The sequence below is a fragment of the Cladophialophora psammophila genome (genome assembly GCF_000585535.1).
Source record: "Cladophialophora psammophila CBS 110553 chromosome Unknown aczJe-supercont1.22, whole genome shotgun sequence".
Classification (NCBI taxonomy): domain Eukaryota; kingdom Fungi; phylum Ascomycota; class Eurotiomycetes; order Chaetothyriales; family Herpotrichiellaceae; genus Cladophialophora; species Cladophialophora psammophila.
Window position 1 is genome coordinate 117,072 of NW_006912943.1, and position 15,670 is coordinate 132,741.

The 15,670-nt window shown below is 51.0% G+C and overlaps 6 protein-coding genes across 6 annotated transcripts; 2 read left to right on the forward strand and 4 right to left on the reverse strand.

Annotated features, from left to right (window-relative positions):
• Nucleotides 1–30: 30 nt before the first annotated feature.
• A1O5_10894 (uncharacterized protein) lies at nucleotides 31–716 on the forward strand (the record flags this gene model as incomplete). The annotated part of the gene is made up of 2 exons (XM_007751468.1): nucleotides 31–417; nucleotides 474–716. The coding sequence occupies 2 exons, from the start codon at nucleotides 31–33 to the stop codon at nucleotides 714–716; spliced, it is 630 nt and encodes a 209-aa protein (XP_007749658.1).
• Nucleotides 717–1,947: 1,231 nt separating this feature from the next.
• On the reverse strand, nucleotides 1,948–3,930 carry A1O5_10895 (uncharacterized protein; the record flags this gene model as incomplete). The annotated part of the gene is made up of 1 exon (XM_007751469.1): nucleotides 1,948–3,930. One exon carries the CDS (start codon nucleotides 3,928–3,930, stop codon nucleotides 1,948–1,950), a length of 1,983 nt encoding a protein of 660 aa, XP_007749659.1.
• A 522-nt stretch (nucleotides 3,931–4,452) lies between these two features.
• Nucleotides 4,453–6,518, reverse strand: A1O5_10896 (uncharacterized protein; the record flags this gene model as incomplete). The annotated part of the gene is made up of 7 exons (XM_007751470.1): nucleotides 4,453–4,646; nucleotides 4,746–4,847; nucleotides 4,914–5,206; nucleotides 5,276–5,400; nucleotides 5,456–5,790; nucleotides 5,857–6,039; nucleotides 6,095–6,518. The coding sequence occupies 7 exons, from the start codon at nucleotides 6,516–6,518 to the stop codon at nucleotides 4,453–4,455; spliced, it is 1,656 nt and encodes a 551-aa protein (XP_007749660.1).
• A 1,404-nt stretch (nucleotides 6,519–7,922) lies between these two features.
• On the forward strand, nucleotides 7,923–10,049 carry A1O5_10897 (uncharacterized protein; the record flags this gene model as incomplete). Its single annotated transcript, XM_007751471.1, has 1 exon — nucleotides 7,923–10,049. One exon carries the CDS (start codon nucleotides 7,923–7,925, stop codon nucleotides 10,047–10,049), a length of 2,127 nt encoding a protein of 708 aa, XP_007749661.1.
• A 609-nt stretch (nucleotides 10,050–10,658) lies between these two features.
• On the reverse strand, nucleotides 10,659–13,234 carry A1O5_10898 (uncharacterized protein; the record flags this gene model as incomplete). The annotated part of the gene is made up of 2 exons (XM_007751472.1): nucleotides 10,659–13,135; nucleotides 13,198–13,234. 2 exons carry the CDS (start codon nucleotides 13,232–13,234, stop codon nucleotides 10,659–10,661), a joined length of 2,514 nt encoding a protein of 837 aa, XP_007749662.1.
• A 546-nt stretch (nucleotides 13,235–13,780) lies between these two features.
• On the reverse strand, nucleotides 13,781–14,853 carry A1O5_10899 (uncharacterized protein; the record flags this gene model as incomplete). The annotated part of the gene is made up of 2 exons (XM_007751473.1): nucleotides 13,781–14,722; nucleotides 14,773–14,853. The coding sequence occupies 2 exons, from the start codon at nucleotides 14,851–14,853 to the stop codon at nucleotides 13,781–13,783; spliced, it is 1,023 nt and encodes a 340-aa protein (XP_007749663.1).
• Nucleotides 14,854–15,670: the final 817 nt, after the last annotated feature.

The following is a 15,670-nucleotide window of genomic DNA, read 5'->3' on the forward strand; positions in this document are numbered from 1 at the left end:
TTCAGATTTTTAGCATCCATCAACAGCAGAATGGCGGCAAAAGAAAGTCCTTCATTTGAGGTCAGCGCCTCTCCTGATACAACACGAACAGCTAAGCCAGCCAGCATGAAAAATGGTGACGCTGCTCTGGAACTCCTTATCTCCACTGGCGATCTGAAGCAACCAACAGACCCAAAGCGTATTCAACGGCTTCTGCAACGCATCAAACACCATATAATGCCCCTGATCTGTACCGTCTATTTTCTGCAATACCTCGATAACACCTCCATCTCTTATGCAAGTGTCACTGGGTTTCGGGAGTCGGCCCATCTGGTCGGGGACCAGTTCAAGTGGGTGGCTTCCATATTCTTCTTTGGCCACCTAACCTTCGAGTTTCCCACCATCTATATCTTGCAGATGTTCCCACTAGCCAAATACGTCAGTATCAATGTCGTTATCTGAGGCGGAGTTCTAGCTGCTTGGCGAGATGCAAGTCCTTCGCCAGCTTGATGGTGTGCCGGTTCTTCCTCGGGGCTGCAGAGGCGACGATAGTCCCTGCATGTGTTGTGTTCACCAGCCAGTCGTACAAAAAAGAAGAACAGGCTTTCCGCGTGGGCATCTGGTTGTCCATATGTAGATTTTCCCAAATGTTCGGAGGGCATTTTGCATATGGCGTCGGGAGACATGTTGGGGGAGACGTCCATGCCGCCTTGAAGGGGTGGCAAATAATCTTCTAGTTCCTGGCACTCCTGACCCTCGTGATCGGCGTGCTTTTCTGGTTCATCTTGGTTCATCCTGCCAGATTCCACGGTAGTGGCGGGCTTTCTTTCGCAGGAAGAAAAGGTTCAATATGTGGAGTGTATCCGAGGCAATGAACAGGGAATTGGTTCCGAGACATTCAAGTGGGATCAATTCTGGGAAGCGCTCGCCGATATTAACACATGGCTATATGCGTTTAGGGTCTTTGCCGCCAATCTCAGTTGGATTCACTACCCAGTGATAAGGGCAGTGACAATGGTAGCCACGAGGTCGCGCAACACCTCCAGGGTTTTTATACTCTCTGTTGCTTGACTATCTTCTTTCCTTCATAGACATCACACAATACATCGTTCCCAGGTTCAAGTATATCCCCAATTCTATCGCTACCAACTTCGGCAACATCCTTGTCACCGGGATGGGCTATAGCAAGCTCAACTCTCTCCTGCTGGGTCACACCGCTCGGTGCGTACGAAGTCGTCATCCTTATCGGCGTGACTTACTTGGCCATGAAAAAAAAACAAAGATTGCGGTGCTGCATCATAACCCACATTCCCTGTTTTGTCGGCGCAATCCTCATGGCAACGACCGAAAAGACTCCTGCACAGATCGGCTACTATCTCAGCGGAGGCATGCCTATCGGCTAGACGATCATCCTTGGTCTCCAAGCGAGCAACGTCGCTGGATCTACCAAGAAAATAATAGCCACCTGCTTCGGAACTATCGCGTACACCGTCGGAAAAATCATCTCTCCTCAAACCTTTCAAGCAAAGGACGCCCCACGATGCCTGCCCGCAAAGATCTCGATTGTGATTCTCTATTTCTCGATCACAGTCGACTTGTACCTTATTCGAATCGTGTATGTCACACGTAACAAGAAGCGTGACGAGCAAAAGGCAGCGTTGGGTGACGCTTATGTGGGGGAGAAAAATCACAAGGTCCAGGACGTGACTGACATTCAAAATCAAGAGTTTTGATCCTCGTTATGAGAAGGACTGATGAATAGCTTTTGATCTGGTTAGTTACTACCAGGTCGCCGCCGTTTCAAATACAGCTCATCATATAATTGGGAGACGGGGAGTAACTGCTTTCAACGCACAGTCCCTTTTCCAGGAGAGTATCGAATGTTACATACTTTGCAGCAGAAAAAGACGCTTCATCAGACCGAGCCGCTTCTCCGTTGCTCATCAAGAGACTAAAGTTTGTCTCTATTCACTCGTTGATGTTCCATTCGAGCCAGCCGACGCCTTTGCGACCGTCATTAGTGGTGATTGTCGCCCAAGAGCGAGGAAACTTTGCAACTCGTCCGTCCTTCGCCATGAGGCATAGAGGGGCATGCCCAGTGGGTTTCACGTAGAAGGTGAGCGGAAGCGGAGCCATCGTGATCGTGGTTGAGATGCCCAACCCATTTGCTGCCATTTCTGCTGCTGCTTTGACGTCGGTCATTTCAATCAACGGCTCCCCTTCTCTCTGGACATACCCTACACCAAGGTGAGGATAGTCTCCTCCTCGGGCTTTGGCATGTACAAGGTGGCTGTGCGTCCCGTCGTCGAAGTGGAATGCAGTCCAGACCCAGTCGGCCGACCACCAATCGCGAGGACCCCAAGAATGGTCCCGTTGGCCTCTTGCCTTGGTAAAGGTGAAGGTGTGGTCGTCCCATGAGAACGTACCAGTGACCTTACAAGGAATCTCGTATCTGGTCGCACGGCGCCATTTATAAGGGTGGCCGTCTGTTTCAAAAAGGAGGTCCATCTGGACATCCACTGGCCGGCCACTTCCACCTTGCAAGATTGTCGCTGGCTCATCGAATGCCACTCCTTTTCCCTTCACAGTGATACGATATTCCTTGAGGGGCACTTCTGCTTTGTGTGTGGCTGTGTACTCCGCGCCATGGACTATAAGGTCCTCTCCCGGGTGAGGAGCCTCAAAATCGATGACTCCAACCGTGGGTATCTTTGGTCCGCAGATTAAGGCATGGTACCATGAGCCACTCTGGTTGGGAATGACTCCGAGCCTCACCCATACCCCGACTTCCTGCTCTGCGTCAACCACATCAAAATACCAGCTTTCGTTGTGAAGGGGGTGGTCGCTGAACGGATGCATCTTCTCGTCTAATGCTTCTGGCTCCAAATGTGGGACGGGAACCGGAGGGGGCAGCACCTCAAGCGCCTTCGTATCAGCGACGTGTTCACAGCTGCGCTCGAACATGGTCAGGAACAGGTCGTCTCCTCGGGTTGTTCTTTCCACGAGACTCGCCGCCGTGATGGCTTGACGCATTCCAGTGAAACTGTGCATCTGAACGCCCGCCTTGCATTCATGAATGCTGATCGGGAAAGGCGAGCTCACAGAGAGAGCCTCGTGATAGATTTTCAACAGTTCTTCTCCGTGTTCGCGACGAAATTCAGGGGTTATAGCTAACCCCAAAAAGTATGAGGGATCATGAAGGATGGGCCCCCAATAGCAGGTCTGCCAGTCCACCAAGGTCAATGGCAGGCCTCCACTGTGTCCAAATAGGATATTGTCCAGTCGATAGTCTCCATGTACGAGCCCTGTAGGAGCTGAAGTCGCGTCTAGGGCGGCATGGTACGCGTCAAAGCTGTCGATAAACTTCTGGCAGATGTCGCGGTGTTCTGGTCTCATGCGATCTCCATATCGCTCCTTGAAACGATCCCAGTATTCCAACATCTGTTCTGCTGCCGACCAGGCTTTTGTCCTCTTCATCCATCCGTGCTTCTTCAAAGACACATGGTTCAAAATCAACCCATGGAGTCTACCAAGCTCCGACATGGCCAATCTGGCCTCTTCGAGTGTTGCTCCGCTAATGTCACAGCCAACCCTTCCAGCATTGTCACTCATCAAAATGACAAATTCTCCGGATACTTCATCCCTGTCCACCCTGTAAACTGTTGCAATCGGCCCCGTTGTGAGCAGCGGAGCAATCTCTTTATAAAATCGGACCTCTCGCTCGTACAAACCAGAGTTGACCCCGAAAGATTTGCAATCTGCATCGAGAGAAGCCATTTTTGCCACCACCGAGGCAGGCCCTGCTCGGGTCTTTGTGCCATACTCAAGCTCAACGCGGTACACTTCGCCAATCTGGCCAGTCCCAATTCGGGTAGACTTAGCAATGACAACGTCAAAGCCAAGGGCCTTTGAGAGCCACTGGGACGACAGTTCAAAGAGTGCGGCCACCATGATTGCGAGAAAGAAGTTCGTTTTGGAAAATGTCTCACCGAAGGAAATCTCAGCCACTTTTAGAGTCGGTTTTCCCCGCGAGCCTGGCCTGGGAGTCAGGCGGGGTCGCGATTTTGGAAGTGTTTGATCCCATCGCGAAGCAAGTTGCCTAGGATGTGGTCGTAGGGATTTGCGGGGTTCGTTGTCAATATCATGACCTGCCGAGGCCGAGGTATGCAACCGATTCGACAAGTGAATGTAAGCAGGGTCAGGGAACAGGTCCAATATGGGGTTGTCTCTGACTGATACGTGTTGACTCAGGAAAGGTGGGATGAGCTGCGATTGGCATACATACAGCCCGAGGAGCTCTGAGAATCCGCGAAGCTGAGACTCGGTATACCAAGTGTAAATGGCACGGATGAGTGAATAGAACGTCGTTTATGTGAAATATGGATTAAACGGAGCGAAGCGGCAAAATGGCATCGATACAAAGCCCCGAGATGCACGTGATCATGGTCTTGTACATAACCTGGACGTCGAGTCTCAAGCAGTTTTCCTATCAGTGAACACAAGGTGCAGAGGTGGGCATGCAAGGGTAAACCCATCAGTCATGTCTCGAGTGAATTTGGCTGGATCCTCCCCTTGAGCCAGTGTGAAGTCATACCGATGCACTATAAAAGCTGTCACATATCGAAGCTCCATCAAAGCAAGCTGTTTACCAATACAGCTATAGGGACCTGGTATTGGTAGCGTACTGTCAGCTCACCGTTCTCTGAATGAGTCGTTTCTTCACATGCTGTGATTGCGGGACTGCAATGCCACGACCCTGAACGTACCGTACGAGAAGGGGACAAAAACCGAAGCATCCACGGCCAGTTCAGATTTTGTGGTCCATCGCTCAGGGATAAATTCCTCTGGCCTTTTGAAATTCCTCTTGTCTATAATAAGAATTAGAACGTGTACGTTGGCTCCTGCGTCGGAGTTGTCGTGGGATGGGATTTTACCTCTGAATAAAGTGTAAAAGGGAATATATACAATCGTGTTCCCAGGAACAAAAGTTTGCCCAATCATCATGCCTTCAGGAGGAGTCAACCGCTGGACCCCTGAAGGCACGGGGGGATGAAGGCGCAAGGCCTCGTTGATGACGGCGTCTAAATGCTTGCTCTTGGCCAATGTGACAGAATCGACCTCTCCAGACTCAAACAGTGGGTCAACCTGTTTTCGGAGTGCAGCGAGAACATGCGGTTCCGTTGCAAGATGGAAGAAAAGTGTGGTTAGAGTGGAGGAGGTAGTGTCGCTAAAAGAGTCTCAGTCGGAACAGCCTGATTAAGCGTAGTTGCCGACATTGCAAGGGAGAATTCATCACCTTCCAGCAACGACAATCAGATAAGCATCTGCCTGAAGGTTCATCAGGTTTTGGGCCGTCTTCGGCTCTTGCTTTTCGTATTCTTCTAGTAGATAAGAGAACACATCCGGCTTATCAGGCTTCATCTGATGTGGCTTGTGTTAGGGATAGCACTTTCTCCTGTACGTCGAGAAAGCTCACCTGCATTCTCTCATCAACTTGGCTGTTCACAAATTTCCAGAATCTCTTATGCTCGAAATTCAGGATTGGAATCGATCTCATGATCGGGGCTGTCCAAACAACGTGTTTAAAGTAACCTGCCATGGTCATGTTGGTCTTGAGAGAATTCATGAAGTAATGTTTGACGCCATTTTTGACCATGTCAAAAGACTTTCCGAAAGCGAGGTCTCCCATGACATCGAAGCTGTAAAAGTTGAACCAATCGGTTACATTCATTGGCTTGTCCTTTTGAGCCTCAATAGCTGTCATCAACCCCGTGGTGTATGTGACTACACGGGGCTCGTAATCTCGAAGACCTAGATGTCCCGTGCGTTAGCCTACAGCGGCGCACGTTTCCGGGAGCACTTTAAGCGGGGGAGTACTTTTGGCACCAAATCCTCGATCCCAGACCTTCCTTCGCTGAGAATGTTCTTGCTTATCTCGGCTGTTTTGCAAAGCCACTCGTGGTCGCATTCCATTGTACCAGGGTCCTTTTGTGCAAGGGGTCTGTGCGGAATTGACCGCTTGAACCGCGCGCGGGTCAGCAATAGACAATTCCATCGGCCCTGATAAAATGTTAATGCCGGTTATGTCTTTGATGTTGCGCCGGGAGGGATTGACCAAGTCTCACGAAATCTCCGTACTGTCTATGCAACGCCTGAACTTCTTCATAGAGGTGCAATTTGGACCTGAAGGAAAGTGATGTCGGATATATGGTAGACAGCCGTGCCCAAAACGGACCGGGAAATCTGGAGAGTCGGTGGAAGAATGCGCGATATATCAAGATACTAGTGAAGGTGCCCACCAGAAAGCAAATCCCTAGACCCGATACGTGGAGAACTGCGAATGGAACGGCTTTGAATGATGGCGCATAGGCAGTCCCATATCCAACGAGCAACAGTTGGGTGCTGAAAAAGGCCGCGATTAGAGCTGGCGCAGACATGTCCCATTCGCCATGGCGAAACAGCGTCAGATGGGCAACGACGCCCAACAGTGTTGCCCACAGAAAACTGTGCGGTGACTGCAGCAGTGTAAGGAACTCCATGATCTGAATCGGGTAGAAGAAGGGCTTTCCACTGGGACCACCACAACAAAGGACTGGGATTGATGGATAGGCATCAACAGACATTAATACAGCTTCCCTAAGCCACAGTAAGGGATGCCGAGGTAGCGTATCTATTGCTCAGTTGGTCGACAACGGTTGACATCGTACATCTGACGTCCGCCTGCAGGGCCACCCACCACTATCCTGACATGGCATGGAGCGTCGTTGTCAAAAGGCCAATCATGATGGACTTGTCGTGTCAGCAAGACTGGGGCCCCGGGGCATAAAATGCGGGGGGGAGAGGGGGGAGGCTCAATTTTATCCGAGGATAATACGAGAAGACGAAATCATTAGTTGCCTTGGCAGAAGCCCCATCCCACGCGGCCTAGGGAGCCTGTTCGTGTGTTGAAGCGAACACCGAGCCGGTATCGATGATGTCGGGAGAATGTAGCCCTTGTGATGTTTCTCGTGATGATGCTGCGAGGTGAGATCCCGCACATAGATTTCTTTTGAAAGCATGTTTCTGCAAGCTGGCGAGCATATTATGCATCGTGGCTTAAAAGGTTTCCTCATCTTAGCCGATCCTGTTCCTGGTAAATGGCCAGATCACACAAATCGGGTACGTAAGGGGGTGCAAGGCTGATTGCCCCCTATTCGGCCTCGGCAAACCTTCACAGTACAGCCCAGTGTGGTTGGCGAGTGAAAGTTGGGAAAGGCCAGGGATGCCAGGGAAGGCATCATCCGAGCTCTTCCGAGATCTTCCACGGTGATATCAGAAGGGTGGTGGCAGCATCTGCGTGCACTCGGATGGTAGAGGGGTTCTTGGAGGGCAATATCGATGGCCATTGTGGCTTGATGGTCCGCGCACTCATGGAGAGTACCCAGTATGTGCCAAGACCCATAGTGTATCCTCAACAGAGTAGTCTTGTTCGCAATAGTCTCTTCGTGAAGGCTTGGGAGAAGTGACAGAATTTTGGAGCTGGAGTATTGTGTATCGAGTATCACTATTACATAGCTCGTTCGGAGCATGGGCAAGGATGAGCAGATAGGGCGAGGGGGTACTTACAGGTAGTACCGAGAATTCAATACTGGTACCTCGTACTCTCCGCCAATGGGAATGAGTCGAGATTTTCCCTCCGGCCACGCCACCTGCGCACCCCTTTTGTTCCCAGCTGCGTTTCCCCCCTGCGACCCTCGCGTCCCCTGTGGCACCTCCTGAAGACCCATCATCGTCCTCGTTTGACTCCAACATCTCTTCTCACCAACAATGAGTCGGTGAGAGCTCCCACAGCCGGGTGGCATAACCACTGTGTTGGACTTGCATTGCCTATTCACTTGCTTATCCAAGTCATGACTACGTAGGAGAGCACCACATTTCCATCATCCACCCAAAGTTCAGGCATAATGGGTCCCATTGAGTTGAACAAGCGACGCATCATCTTGCTCCTCGCTAGTATACTCGCATTCTATATTGTTTTCCACGGGCTTTCGTCCTCTAGTGGCGACTTCCGCGATGTCGCTTCCCAGATCCCCATCCCCGGCCATCTAAACCCGACCGAGCATAAACTACCTCCATCAGCGCCCGATCCAGACGCGATATGGGATCTGGAACTCGACCCTTCTCCTGCGCCCACGCCCACGCCGGTGCCGGCGCCCGAATCCGAGCTCGAGCTCGAGCCCGAGCCCGAGAACGCAATCGACACTGAGAAACCTATCCCTCCGACTTCTCAACCTGTCGAGCACTTCGATTTACATCCCATCGCGCAGCTAATGCAAGAAGCCGATGCCGAGTGGCGAGCCTACGAGACGCAGATTTCGACAACATTCAGGCAGACAGTGGAGAAATATAGAAGCAAATATGGCAGACATCCTCCCCCGGGATTCAAGGACTGGTATAAGTTCGCCAGAAAGAGGAACGTGTTCAACATTGATGATTTCCAACAAATCATGGATGATCTGCGCCCCTTTTGGGCTCTCAATGCGTCAGAGATCCGCATTCGTGCGGCGCATATGTGGGAAAACCCTGACTTTGGCGTATCGGTAATTCATATCCGCAATCACAAGGTTGTAAGGGTGGATAACCCCAGTTGGCGATCCGAAACTATGGAGAAAGTCATCGAGAAATGTATCAAATTCCTTCCGGACATGGACATTCCCATGAACAGGTTGGATCAACCGCGCCTGATCGTGCCTTGGGAAGATATGCAAGAGCTACTGCGAAAGGAGTACCAGACGCGCATCATGGCTCCAGAAGTCACCGACAGCTTTACTAAGAATCAACCAGAGCTCCTGGATATAAATATCGAAGACAAGGAACTCGACCACTCCACAAGACTAAGTGATGACTGGTTCTTCGCCCCCGGTCAGCAGTACATGAATCTCGCAGCCAAAGGTTGTCCGCCAGAATCCCCTGCTCGGTCGAACATGACCGTAGCGGACACGGATATGTTGTACAAAGAACCCACCCTTGGGTTTGTGAAGAACTTCAACCTCTCGACAGACCTCTGCACCGTGGGTCCGACTATTCAAGATCTGCATGGCATGTTGTATTCCGCAAGCAGCATCATCGCCTCGCAAAAGCTTGTTCCCATCTTCGGCGAATGCAAGGTTAGTGTCAATAACGATATTCTCTTTCCAGCAAATATGTATTATCAGCATGATGAGCGATATGACTACGACGATGAGGAAGATGTTGATTGGCGGGACAAGCAAGATAATACCATTTGGCGCGGCGTCACTTCTGGTGGTGTCCAGCTTGAGGATAACTGGGACAGGATGCACCGCCAAAGACTCGTTCAACTCTTCAATGGCACCCATTTGTCGGAGACAGGGAAAGAGGTCAAAGTCCTCACAGAAAAAGACGATGGCCCTGGCAAAGTCAACACCACCTACGAACTTTATGGTCGATTCCAGCCCTCACAGTTCGCCGACCGACACAGCGACATCGGATTCACTGAGCCGATGTCCTGTCTGCCGAATTGTTCATTCTACGACAGCGTTTTCTCTTGGAAGCCCCAGGTTTCGCTCACTTCACAATTCAAATCGAGATACTTGATCGACGTCGACGGACACTCTTTCTCAGGCAGATGGCATGCGTTCCTTCAAAGCAAGAGTCTCGGTCTCAAAGCTACTATCTTCCGGGAATGGCACGATAGCCGACTTTTAGCATGGCGACATTTTGTTCCTGTCGACAACCGGTACGATGACATTTATGGTCTTTTGACGTACTTTATTGGGTATGGCAAGCCCTACAAACAACACGTCGACGAAGGCGGAGACTCGAATTCTCGGGTTTTTGTCGCTCGGCATGATAGAGAGGCGCAGAAACTCGCTCGGCAGGGTCGCGAATGGGCAAACAAGGTGCTCAGGCGTGAGGATATCGAGGTGTACATGTTCAGATTACTTCTGGAGTATGGACGATTGATTGACGACAATCGGGACTTTATCGGTTACTCCGGCGATGGCAGTGAGTTGGACAAGTTCGACGCGGGCGAAGATGACGAAGGCCGCTGGGGCTTCGGAGGGTGGTAAAGATTGTTGGAAGCAGATTTTTCAGAAGAATGCCGGAGACCGCATTCTCTGAACGAATGCTCATCTCATCCTCCGCATAGAGGTTTAGATGTGCTGAACAGTGCAAATACCGGCAGCAGTAAAAGGGAGCCTGGAGAACAAAAAACACTGGATTTTCGATCAGGATGAATCTATTGCTGGGAATTGCACCACGCCGCAGCCTCCACGGATGTCCGCCCTTTGGAATAGGTAAAATGCGGACCATGGAAGGACACAGCCAAAGTGTGGACAAGGAGTCCTTGGTGGCGCCCATGCACCACACACCCAATGAGCGCACAACTAGTTTCGTTGCTTCTTTTTGGCTGGCCTGCTCTCAACAGGATAGCGAAGGCATGGGGATAAAGGCCGTTAGATAGACACGAAATGAGCATCTAATAAAACCGTCAGCTAGGCGGATGACGGGCAAGAAGGAATCAGGCTGTGCGAGAACAAGTACGGCGCGCATAGATCATCCTTGACAGAGCATTGAAAGATGCAGGGTAATCAAACAAGAGTCTTCATATGTAGAGGGGGGTGGTTCTTATTGTATCCACCGGTGTCCAGAGTGTAACGATCGGGGCGTGGGCTCTGCTACTTCTTCAACTTCTTCTTCAGCCTCTTCTCGGCCCGCACATCCTTCTTCAACCGCGCGTCCACAATCTTATATTTGCCCTTGACGCCCCTCGGTCGTCCCGCAATACCCCTATTCGCACCCCGCGCCACGACCAGCTTGACCTTCTCCTTGGGTCTCCCTTTCTTGGCCGCCCGGACCATCATTCTCGAAATGGTTGACGCCTTGTCCTTTTCACTGACGCCCTCGTCTTCGAGCAACAGCGCGGATTTCTTGCGGAGCTTCTCCAGACGTTGAGCGGCTTTCATCTTCTTCCGCCCTTTTGCTTCGAGCACCTTCTTGATGGGTCGAGCATTCAACGCCCGCATCTTCTCTTTTATCGCCGCGGCCGCAGCCTTCGTGATCGGTCTCAGGGGGCGAGAGTGTCGGTCTTCATCATCTAGGAACCAATCGGGAAGGCCGTCAGTATCGCGGAAGGTGTATTTGTTAAAATTATCATCGATAAGGTCCTTGGATGTGGTTTGCTTGGTCGCAAGGGAGTGCGCGAGGGTCATGGCTTCAACAGTGATTATATCGATGTCCAGATGACCGGATGGAGTCAATGGGTCTTCGGGACGTGCAAGGTCTGTGGTGGAAGAGATGGTGGTTTTAGGCGTAGTTTCAGGCTCGGACTCCGATTTATCTTTTGCTGTTTGAGGTGAGAGTCGTTGTTTCTTCAAGGTTGAATTAACAGGTTTGCCTCGCTGTCCTTTTGATGCCTGAGCTCTTGCAGCAGCAGAGTCTACTTGATCCGAGGATTCGTCGTCCATCTCAATTGCGCTATCCTTGTCCAAGTCTTCTTGGTCATCTTGATCATCTTCGATGCCCAGGTTCTGAAAGATGTCTTGATCAAAGAACATGGCTGCTTTGGTGGAAAGACCTTCACTTTTTGGCTGTTGTTTCATAGGGTAGCCGTTTTGCTCATCATCGGACCCAGCGTCAGTCGCTATATCGCTTGATATGCCTCCGTCGTCGGAGAGGCCTTCCCATTCATCTGTTTCTCTCTCCTTTCTTGCTCGCTTTGCTCGTGCCTTTGCGTCTGCTTCTTCCCTTTTTTGCTGATAAGATTCGTACATCAAATCGAGTTCCCTTTCAAGCATGTCACCAGTCTCATCCTCGTTGCCATCAGAAGCGACCTCTGATGCTTCCAGCTCCGAATCTTCCTCGTCTGCCATGTCTCCATTGGCTATCTGAACTGGGTTCTGCACCTTATCAGCCGCTTTGATACTAAACATGGATCCTTCAGCACCAGGGCCACTCTGTTGCAATCCAATATCATACGGCGCAGTCATGTGCATCTGCATCCGGACAATCTCTTTTCGCTTCCTTTCATTTTCTTTCCGACGCTCCTTCTTTTTTTCCTTGTTGTCTTGATCCTTCAGCCTCTGTAGTTCTTGTTGGAGTTTGAGCTCTCCGTCCATCGACTCGACCTCGGCCACCTCTTCTCCTTCTTGCCCAATGGCCTGCACTTCCTGATCCTGCTTTTTCGCTTTGCCGGACAGGCCAAACTGATCACGGACTTTCAGCCGCCACCGAAGTAACGTTCTGAATTCCTTCTTTCCTAGAACTTTCAAGTCCGCGCAACATTGTCTGATTTCGGTTGTCGTCTCGGGTAGTCGGCCTATTGTAGCCAATGCAAGATCGCCGTTGGGCGGCTGCTCGAAACTGAGTTTGTTGACGGAGCCTAGAATCGCGATCGGGTCTGTGGTATGAATGAAATCACTGACGGGGATTTCTTTGTGTTGAGTCCAGTCGCCTTCCTCATAACCTTCTCGTTTCCGTTTCTTCTTTTCGGGATTGAAAACCTTAGCTTCGTTATTCGGTGTGGGATCCTGCAACTCCGCGAAAACATGTTTCGGGTCCAGAAACTTGGGGTCCAGTCTCTTGGGCGCTCTGAAGCCTCTGCACACGACAAAGATCTCTGCTGATACATTTCTCGAAGAAGGGGGTTTTGTAGCCTCGACCGATGTAAATAGTTGTTTGAAGACCCAAAGTAGCGCGTTGTAGTCTTTCGACCTGAACACCTTTGTGACAAATGTGCCCCCTTCTTTCAGGAACTCAGTCGCCAACTTCATTGATTGCAGGACCAATTCCGCTTGCGAGAAAGCATCTTGTACCCAGGCAACACCGACATTGGGTGCACCGTCATGCAGCACAGTATCCGCTTTCATATGTTTCAAATGCTGTCGAATAGTCGCTCGACATTTGTCCGTGGTGATATCGCTCTGGAAGGAGATAACGCGAGGGATGGGCTTGATGGGAGCCAAATCGACGCCGACAATCAGACTTTGCGCAGGCATTGTCTCAGCTGCAACTTGACACCAGGATCCCGGTGCGGCGCAGAGATCCAGCAACACTCGACTCTTTTCCAGGAAACCATACTTCTTGTTCAGTTGTATCAACTTGAAGGCTGCTCGAGCTCTGTATCCTTTCTCCTTGGCGAGCTTATACCATTTGTCTGAGAGAAAATCAGTCAATGTTCACGAAAGTGCAGGGTAAATTGAGTGACGGAGCGCATACCAAGCCGTCCTTTACCGTGCTTCTTTTGGATTGCCATGGCGAACGACGATTCAGAAGTGTGTCTCCGGCGCCCCTAGGATTCTTCTCCTGGAACACCTAAATCTCAGTGCACATCCTGTATGGCTGTTGCAGGCACATTCTGAATCAAGGTCAGAAAAATCGAGCCAAGATCGAGTAAATTTAGGGCGGGGCTGATCCTCTTTTGAGTGTGGACTGATGCTGCCCTGTACATTGGTAGACTATGATTGGCCCGCGATGGATGTTACCCGGTATAGCTGAGATCTGTCCAATGGAAGCTTTGTCCTGGCAAAAGCGGCGTTACTAGCCCTACTGCCCCAGCGCACGGAGTACGATTCAACAATACTCCAGACCCCTACACAGGAATGGGAATTTTGTAAATGAATGTACCGAGATGCCTCATCGCTTTGCAGGATAAAACGTGTCGTGTTGTCAGAATGGAAAGTGAAAGTGGAAAACGAAAGGCGAGAGAGATGAACGAGGACACGCCCCACGGAACACAAAAGTCGTTATAGGAACACTCTTTTTGTTCGAATCAAAATCTGCCTCTCTCCAAGGTCTAGTCTCACAAATACTGTACAACCTTCTCAGGCACCTGAAGCCTATTCTCAAGCTTCACATCCCTGAAAGATTTCTCGAAAGTGAACACTGTTCCGTTCTCCTTGAATGTCTGTTCCTTGCAGAGCAAGCTTAACAGGGCAGATCTTTCGATCACGATGCGCCCGCTAGTGAGGAGGTCCTTGACATCCACGTCCTCGATATCTTTGAGCTCGCCGTGTTCGCCGATCACTTCCATCTCTTCGAAGATACGTGATCCGGCCGATTCCAAGGTGCTAGTGACGAGGAGGCTCCGGCCGTATCCCTGGCCCCAGCGATTGGCTTCGAAAACGTTGTTAAGAAACCGGGCACTGTTGCCCTCCGGGAGAGTGATCTTGTCGTTCAGGATAACCAACTCATTCTTCCTAAATCGATAACTTAACGCGATCCGGAACGCCTGGTGATAAACTTTCTTCTGCAATTCGGTCGAAAAGTCCCTCGGTTTCGGACCGAAAGCGACACCACCTCCTCTTCTTATAGGGGACTTTTTGTCTCTCACACGAGCACGACCTGTGCCTTTTTGCTGGTATAGCTTCCGGTTGGACCCATGGACTTCGAAGCGCCATTTTGTGCTCGCCGTACCCTGGCGTGTGGCGTCTGCTTCGTAGATGACAGCGCGGTGAAGTATGTCTCGGCGCAAGGGGGCATCGAGGTACCGAGAGCCATACAGCGCATAGCGAGTAGGTTCGATGTGAGGCCACGAATGCAGTGTTGCGAGGACAGGGTGGTCTAGAACGTGGAGCTCTGTTGTTGATGGAGTCCTTGATAACCACGGCGTTGGAGATGCCGCAGTGGAAGGGGTTCGAATCTGAGAGGAATCACGACCCGGTTCAAACTCCTTAGTGATTTTGGGGATGGGTAGCTGAGTTTGAGAGGCGAATGCTCGACCTAGTCTCGGTGCAAGGCATTGCTATGACCAAGTTAATCGAGGTTAATGCCACAGTTTTCAGGATGTCATACTGTCAATGGATCGGCGACATTAAGCTGGTTGAATCTTCTCACGAGTCCCAGCAGACTGCGCGACGCCGATGTGTGCGGCATCAATGCGACACGCCCAGCCAATGTTCGAGGGCGGCTAATCACAAGTGGCCGTTTTGCTGTATTACACAATGAGAGATGGATACAAGATATCCTAAAACTATGGGAGCCGAAGCTCGCACCTAGTGCGGCCGAAGTTAGCAGGGGGCAACTGTCACGTGGAACAGCCTCGTCGACATAACTGGCGAGCTGGTGAGCTGGGTACGAGGTACGGATATCTCAACCTTGTACCTCGTACTCGGTATGCATAAGCTAGGAAAGCTCAATTCTCGGTCTCGACAACGTGTTCTCCCTTGTCTATTCTCATATCACGGTCTTTCCCTCCATTTCCTCGTTTCCACTCAGCGCTCTCCGACATACTCGACGACCATTCTCATCGCACAGGAGAAACAGGGTCTCTTGTACCTCGTACGATGCAGAGGTCAAAGGGCCGGTCTTCATCCCCGCCGCTTTGAAATGTAAGGGTAGAGCGGCAAGACGTCTCGACCCTTACCGAGGGCCGATGATAAAGAATTTTCTCTGCAACACGAGAAGCGAGCGGATGATCCCTCACCAGTCCTTGGGTATATGCGGATGACTGGTGGGTGACTGCATTGACCAAGGGGCCGTTATTGGGGGCTCGTGGGGCGTGTGGGAGCCCAGTGTTGCTTACCTTCATACCTACCGGGCACTTAGCAGGTGATCCAACCCCCTGGCCTGGTGGCCCGCAAGCCAGCGAGGAGTTAGTGGATGCTACCTGGACACACTCCAGATGGCCAGATGCGACCCCGTATTATTCTATATTAATCGGACGGACTCAGGTGGCTCCTGTACATACTGC